The sequence below is a fragment of the Acipenser ruthenus genome, chromosome 14, assembly GCF_902713425.1.
Source record: "Acipenser ruthenus chromosome 14, fAciRut3.2 maternal haplotype, whole genome shotgun sequence".
Taxonomy (NCBI): domain Eukaryota; kingdom Metazoa; phylum Chordata; class Actinopteri; order Acipenseriformes; family Acipenseridae; genus Acipenser; species Acipenser ruthenus.
Genome location: NC_081202.1, coordinates 11,271,637 through 11,278,843, shown reverse-complemented (window position 1 = coordinate 11,278,843; position 7,207 = coordinate 11,271,637). Strand labels below are relative to the sequence as shown.

Genomic DNA, 7,207 nt, shown 5'->3' with positions numbered 1-7,207 from the left:
GCAAATTTTATAATAGAAACATTATCATGCAAAAGCATTGGCTGGTCACATAAAGCTGATTAATAATGTCCCAAATTTCAGCAAACTGATTCGCTCTTGCTGATGTTTTTCTCCTTTGTGATTAACATTTAACCTTATTTTATAAGTTTTACGTGTCTGCTTAGTGTTTTCACAAATTAGTTGTATTCCAATTCAAATGGAAAACTCAACATTTCGTTCTTTTTCATTTTCTTTCATCCCTATTGCCACACTTGGCTTCTTTGCAAGATTTTTTTATGTGCCTAGCAGGAACCTTGTAAGCTGTAAAAGGAGGCATAGTATGGGTTGATTAGTCCTAATACCCACTGTATCCAACAAGGGATAGAATGTTAAGCCAATAATTCAGCGAGCTTTCATGTTGCCCTGAGAGGTCATACATACAATGGTAAACGTGTTCACTTACAAAGATATTGACCTTGTCCATTTCTCTGTTTAAGCTAGCTATACTGGCAGAGTTCAGAACACTCAAAACAAATCTCCAGGCACTCTGCCGTCTCACAGCAAGAATCAAAGAGGGCAAAATCACAATCGATGTGGCAGTTGAGGTCCTCAGCAGGGGTTTCCTGGAGGCCCACACAGCAACAGGAACAGCAGTCACAGCAGGTGTTACAGGCTACATGCAGGCAGGAGGAGCAGACCTCCAGGAGGCCAAGGGTGAACTCAGCACACTGACAGAAGAGACAGGCCAGAACCAAAGAAACACAGCAGTCTGACACAAACAAGAGACAAGAGTAAGCCAACAGAGGTCAACAGAGGTGAGGGTCAACAGAATTCAATGACAAATTAGATCAAAAACCTGGTTGTACAGAGAAAAGGTAATGTTTTGTTTTTTCTTTTTTTTCACTCCATAACACTTCTCATTTTGGATGTAAAATTATTTATTGATATTCATATACATATTATTCAATCACAGACTGTATTTCATGTTCTTGTAGAAGCAGCTGTTCTTTCTCGGCAGCTCCATACAGCTCATAAATGTTATAAAGGATTTGGTTTTCAAAATGCATCAGTCTGTTTGTCTTGTAAACTATTGAGTTTCACATTTGGATTTAAACTATTCATTTATAGGTTTTCATAGTCATTTTCTACAGCCGTATGTAAGATGGAGATTGCATACTGAAAACTTTTGCGATTGAGCTGGCTTACTGTCTTTCTTTTAAGGAATAAAAGAAACTAAAAAAATAAAAAAAGGTCTACCAGGAGTGTGTCTGTTTATCCATGCACTACTTTGTTGGTTAACTAGTAATGTTATCAGGTGGGATGCATAGCTCTTTAAGGTATTCTCCACCTCTTTCATGACAATACATGTGTAATTGGAATCCAGCTAACCTCCACACTGTCATATAATTTAAAATAACCAGTCAAATAACATTACAGAACATATTAACCCCCAAGCACACTTTTCTGTGCAAAGTCTGATTCACTTTCGCATGGTTCTGTAGTTTTTAAAACGGTTTTAAAGGGACCTGGGCCTCAGCATGAACATAACAATTAGAGTTCAAATTCAACTTGAGATCTCTCAAATTCAATTTCCTGTCCAGTTTGAGATCTCTCAAATTGACTTCCTGTCTAGTTTGAGATATCTTGAAAATGGGCCGGAAGACCATTCAAAACAGAGCATTTTCACTGGAAGTCAATTTGAGATATCTCAAATTCAATTTGAGATATCTTAAACAGGTCAGGAAGTCAGGCTTAGGATGGCCGAGGACACCCTGGCCAACCTAAGCACCCCCCTACGCACGCTTTCCTATCCCCTTTAAGTTATTTATTATTCAAGCACATGGAGAGAAATCCTGCTCTCCGATTGGCTGACAGGGTATTTTTAAATGGCAATCACATATGGCAAATGTCCAGAACCACTGTCACCTGCTGTAGTAGAACTATATCACTCCACAAACCTAACACTTAATGGCTTCAAGTATTGAGGCTACACTCCATAAAAGAAGCTGTTACTTTGCTTTCTGAATATAGTCCACACTTAGACCTTATTGTTGTTGTTATCCCTCAACTACTCACTTCATCAAGTGTCCCCTCTGCAATAATGCAAGTGTGCTTTCTGAATACCACCCTTCTTCTGTGGTCCAAGAAATCTTCCCCTCAACTCTATTCAAACACAACATTACTCTGCACATGGGAGAAAAAACTGATAATGTATTCCTTCATGCATTTTGCTTTAGAACTCTCTAGTTATATTTAATTCTATTTAATGATTTACCACAATAGATTTTAATTAATTTAAGCGACGCTTGTTAGTAATTGGCTCATTCTTACTTTATTTTGGAAGTTATTTTCTTTCAGTATAAGTATAATTTATTGGTTAAAATATGTAGTTTTATTTATGTTGCAATTGTTTTCTAATCATAGGTAAATTACCAAAATATGGCATTTATTTATTCTCATTTGAAATGCAACATATTCCTTGTTTTAAATAAAATGTTTATGTTTTGCTGTTTCTGATCCAGCAAAAAAAAAAAAAAAAAAAATTGATGTTACTATGCTATTTACTCACCTGTGAATCATATCCCGCTTATGTTGCCTCATTTACAGCTACTCAATTTCAAAATTAACAGCCACACACCATATAATCTAAAACTCAGTTAATATAGCAAATTACCACAGGCCAGCACAGAACCATAACCAGTCCTGGGTATATATTTTCATAAGGATGAGGGGTGTGTGTGTGTTTATTGGTATTTTGTGTAGCTGAGGTTTAAATAACTGAATAGCAATAAATAACACAGGGGTGTAACATTGTGTGTGATTTGAAGGCAGTGAATGCTGTTGAAGGACTTGTCCTAGTCCTTTTTCCAATCCTCAAAACAAAAATTGCTTAAATCTTTTGTTGTTTCACTCCAGACTATACAGTAAACACATTTTGAAAAATACGCAAGTGATTTTTGTATTGTATGTATCAAACAGTATATTCCACAAAATAAACCCTCTTTGTTGTAAAATACACAACAAACTCTTCTATGTACAACCAGAAAATACCTTGTTAAAGAAAAAAATACAAGTACAGAAAAAAGGGAAATGGAAAGATACATGAAATGGAAATTAAATGTTCTCTGCTTTTCCTTAACTAATTATCAAATGAATGACTCCATGAATTTACCAAGAAACTTTTTTTGAATCATCAAATCATGTTAAAAATAACTACCAGTTTTAATACTAAGACATGACAGGCACCCCATCTCCTACCCTCATTATAAGCTTACACCTTCATGACTAACAATAATCCTCTTAAAATCACCTTCATTATAACACAGATCTCATTACAAAATGCTGGGTTCCAAGAATAGTGCTAAAAGAAAGGTAAAGTGTATAAATAATGAAGGAGCCTCTTGATCCAGTTTCAAAGATATTCATCCAAATCATGAATATTAAATGCTCTGGTAAATGTGTTTTGTGGTTAACATTTAAATGCAGTACCACTGTTTTCTTCAGGTGTTTACAGCTTGTTATACTTTTTTTTTTTTTGGGGGGGGGGGGGGGGGGTCTAATAATTGATCTAAAGTAAACAGTGTTGGATCTAAATTATGCCACAGTTTAAAACATACAACTATGGCTTTGTGTGTTATGATCAGTCATTTAATAGGCTACATATACAATGATAATAGAGGTGGCACGCTATGACTGTAGCGCTATTTCCCAAAGAAAAGTGCATTTCCAAATATCTAGAAAACTGTAGTACAAAGACAATAAAAATCCTAGAAAAACAAGTCGTTTGAAGTCGTTGAAGTGATTTAAATGATGGCAGTATTTAGATGCGTCACCATTTACATCAATTACATACGTATGCCTAATCTTTAATTCTCTGATCCACAGATTCAGATTGCTCAATCTGACTGCTAATGAGTGCCTAGAGTTTCCCCACATACCTTCTGGGGATGATCCAAGCTTTTGAGAGTTTATAGAGCTGACTTTGCTCTTTCTGCTGCTATCGCTGCTCACAGACAGGCTGGACTGTAGTTTTCTGTGCATTTTCTGGGAAACAGGAGCCGAGAGTTTTCTGTGGTCTGCACTTGCATATGTGACCCCGTTGTGAATTCCATTTCCATTACTCAGACCTGCGTGGCCATTTTGCAGCTTGCCAGTTTTTTCCTTGTTCTGTTCCAGTGCTGAAGCAATTGGCTGAGGCAGGGCTTGAGGTTGGGCTGAAGAAGAAAAACACAAAAAGTTTAGATAATGTTCTAATCAAATTATCATGATTGTTTTTAAAACAATTTAAGCCCTTTAAAAATACCATTGCTGCTTAAGATTCATAATTGCTGTTTTTGCTGCTGACCAGATATACGGTTTAAAATAGGAGGTAATAGTTGAGCTGGTAAATTATCTCTCACTTAATCATTGAATTTTAATTATCTTTTGAAAAACTCTGAAAAGCCAACCACAGATCATCTGATAAAATGGAACAGTGGCATTTTCAGAAGTGGAACTTGTGCACATTCAGCTCTACTGGGAACCCAATGTTACATTCCATCTGCATTATAAAAGATACAATGGGACATATACGTTGAGTCGTTTTGAATTATTCATTTTTTTTTGTCTATATATTCAAGTTTTTTTTTTTTTTTACAACTGCTGCATTTTGCAGTGCATAATAAAACACACAGTAGCAGGTAAGTTTGACGGATCTATTTTTATGAAAGTGACATTTTGCAAGATACCTGAACTTTTCGAATACATTACATCACGCTACATAGTTATGTATGAATCAACACATACCATTATTGAACTGAAAATCTAGCACAACCACTTTAGCAAGGTGTTTTCATGACAAAAATAGCATTGCAAATCTCTTTATCTGAAAGCCTCTGACCTGTACATTTGATCACAGTTAAAATTACTCCTTTGCTCAAGTTCTTTAACCATTATGTAAATTTAAAAACAGCTAATTCCAAATATTTAAATTTAAATAATGTATTAAAATGATTATGTTTTTTTTTAACATACCATACTATAAAAGACACAATACTTGATCTGAACTGTGATTTGATCCAAAGCAGGAATCACAATCACCACTGTAATTCCATGCAACTGTCACAGGGAGCCCTGTAGCTGATTCGTGGAGTGTATGTGCCTGGGAGAAATCAGATGCAACGTGCAGCCAGAGACGCGTTGCTAAGCGGCCCTGCGCTAAGCTGATCGGGAGTTCTGGATTGGCTGGGGGGCGTGCCAGGGGATGCTGCACAGAGCAAAAAAAGCAGCTGTGCCACAGCAATTGCAATGCCATTGACACACAGACAGGCGCTGTGTGTTTGTTGACATCAAGGAGGGGAGCGTCCAGTCTGCAGGAACTACTACAGAACCCTTGAACTGCAGGATGGTGCCTGTGAAGGCGTTTGCCCAGCCAGAACCGTTGGAACGGCCTAGAGTCGCTGGGAGGCCAGGACTTCGGGAGCAACAGAACAGAAGTAGGTCAGTTTAGGGGATGTGGATCCCAACAACAGTATAGAGAAAGTTACTGTAGAGTAGTAGGTTCCTGGAGCAGGATGTTCCTTGTAGTGGGACTAGCGCTCGCCATTGTGTGTGGCAAACTTTTATTTTTAGGTTTGTTTTGGTTTCTTTATTAAATGTGACACTAGGGTTACCATTGTTGGTACCCTAGTGTCAGCACTGTGTTGAAATTAAATTATCAACACCAATGTTCCGTGTCTGTGTCAGTATTTTCCAGTGACTACCACACACGCAACACATCCCCTGTAATACCTTGTTTCCAAAGTCAAGCCAGCTCGAGCGCACGCAAGTGCTCCTGGGTTAGTCTGAATATTCCAAAACTCGAGTTGAGGCGCAACGTGAGTTGGCTAAAAAAAAAACTGCGTTTCCAGGGTTTCCCGAGTTTGAGTTATTACGTGAGCTGGACAAGTCTCACTCATGTTATTGCGAGAGGTGGCCAGTTAGTAACCAGGAAACCAGATTACTGTATCATCGTTATTGACATTATAACATTTTTATCACACGGCAATGGATACTTTCAGAAAAGTCACTGCAAACTGACTTGCGATATTGGACGGTGTCCTAAAATCGCATCTAATCTGTCATAATTGCAGAATATTTTGAGATATCTTACACTTTTGTTATTGTGGTCCTTGATTTTTCTTTATTTCGATTTTAATTTTTTCCCTACATTGGAGCACATTCCTATTCACACCTATAGAAAGTAGAACTTGACTTATACTTTGAAACACTCTTTGATTTAGAAAAGATCCTTGAAGCCGATTTTAAATGAGCCGATCTCCCCAAACAGTAATCAGTGATAACGTTTCATCATGATTCCACATAGCATAATGTGCAGTCATGTTACATTTTTTTTTTATGGAGTTAAATTGCAGCTAAGCTATTTTGTTTTTTCTAACTGTAATTTGCAACAGACACTGGCTTTCATAGAGATTGTTGCCAAGACCCGGGACTCCATGATTAGTGACGTATTTTCTGCTCGGCCTGAATTAATTCAGGCCAGCCTGCATAGTGAAATGGTACCAAAGAACTCGGGTACGCACCCGAATTGGAGGCCAACTCGAGTTTTACAAAAACATGGAAACGCAGCACAATGGGTAATTAGGGCGTGTACTCGAGTTGGCTTGACTATGGAAACGAGGTATAAGACTCAAAATCAGAATAACTGTCCAGATGCTTAATGCTCATATGAGTATTTATTAAACCATGTCATAATAATAATATATTTATTTTCATATAGCTCCTTTCATAGTGGACCACCATCACAAAGAGCTTTACAGAGGTAGGCTGTGAACTGTGCATTATACGCAGAGTCACTTACAATAGGACATTGATTTAACATCTCGTCTGCAGGATGGAGCACAAGGAGGTTAAGTGACTTGCTCAGGGTCACACAGTGAGTCAGTCAGTGACAGCGGTAGGATTTGAAGCAGTGAGGTTACAAGCCCTGGACTTTAACCACTGGACCACATTGCCTCCTTAAACCTCCCTAAACCCAGTCATGTGTAGTATGATAAGAAAAAAAGATTACAATCACAAGTACAATGATAGATTATTGCAAATGAATTTTAAATTGCAGTACAGCTGCAATGTTAACCATATCCATGTGAAACACAAAATGCAAATTTGCCATTTTACATCTTCCGAAGAAGATCCCAATGCCATCTTTTATATTTGGAGATTTTAGAACTCTACGTGCATGTAGAAGCTT

At 37.5% G+C, this 7,207-nt stretch overlaps 1 protein-coding gene across 3 annotated transcripts in view; it reads right to left on the bottom strand.

Annotated features, from left to right (window-relative positions):
* The window catches only part of LOC117419532 (myoD family inhibitor domain-containing protein-like), a 30,254-nt gene that overhangs the window by 2,280 nt on the left and 20,767 nt on the right, over positions 1–7,207 (bottom strand). For 2 of the 3 annotated variants that reach the window (XM_034032342.3, XM_034032341.3), the window contains exons 4-5: positions 3,918–4,193; positions 443–748 (exon numbers count right to left, since the gene is read on the bottom strand). In XM_034032342.3, the coding sequence (XP_033888233.2) occupies positions 477–748; positions 3,918–4,193 (548 nt within the window). In that variant the 3' untranslated portion in view covers positions 443–476. The remainder of the gene's footprint in view (positions 1–442; positions 749–3,917; positions 4,194–7,207) is intronic. The other variant, XM_034032343.3, reaches the window with a different exon arrangement.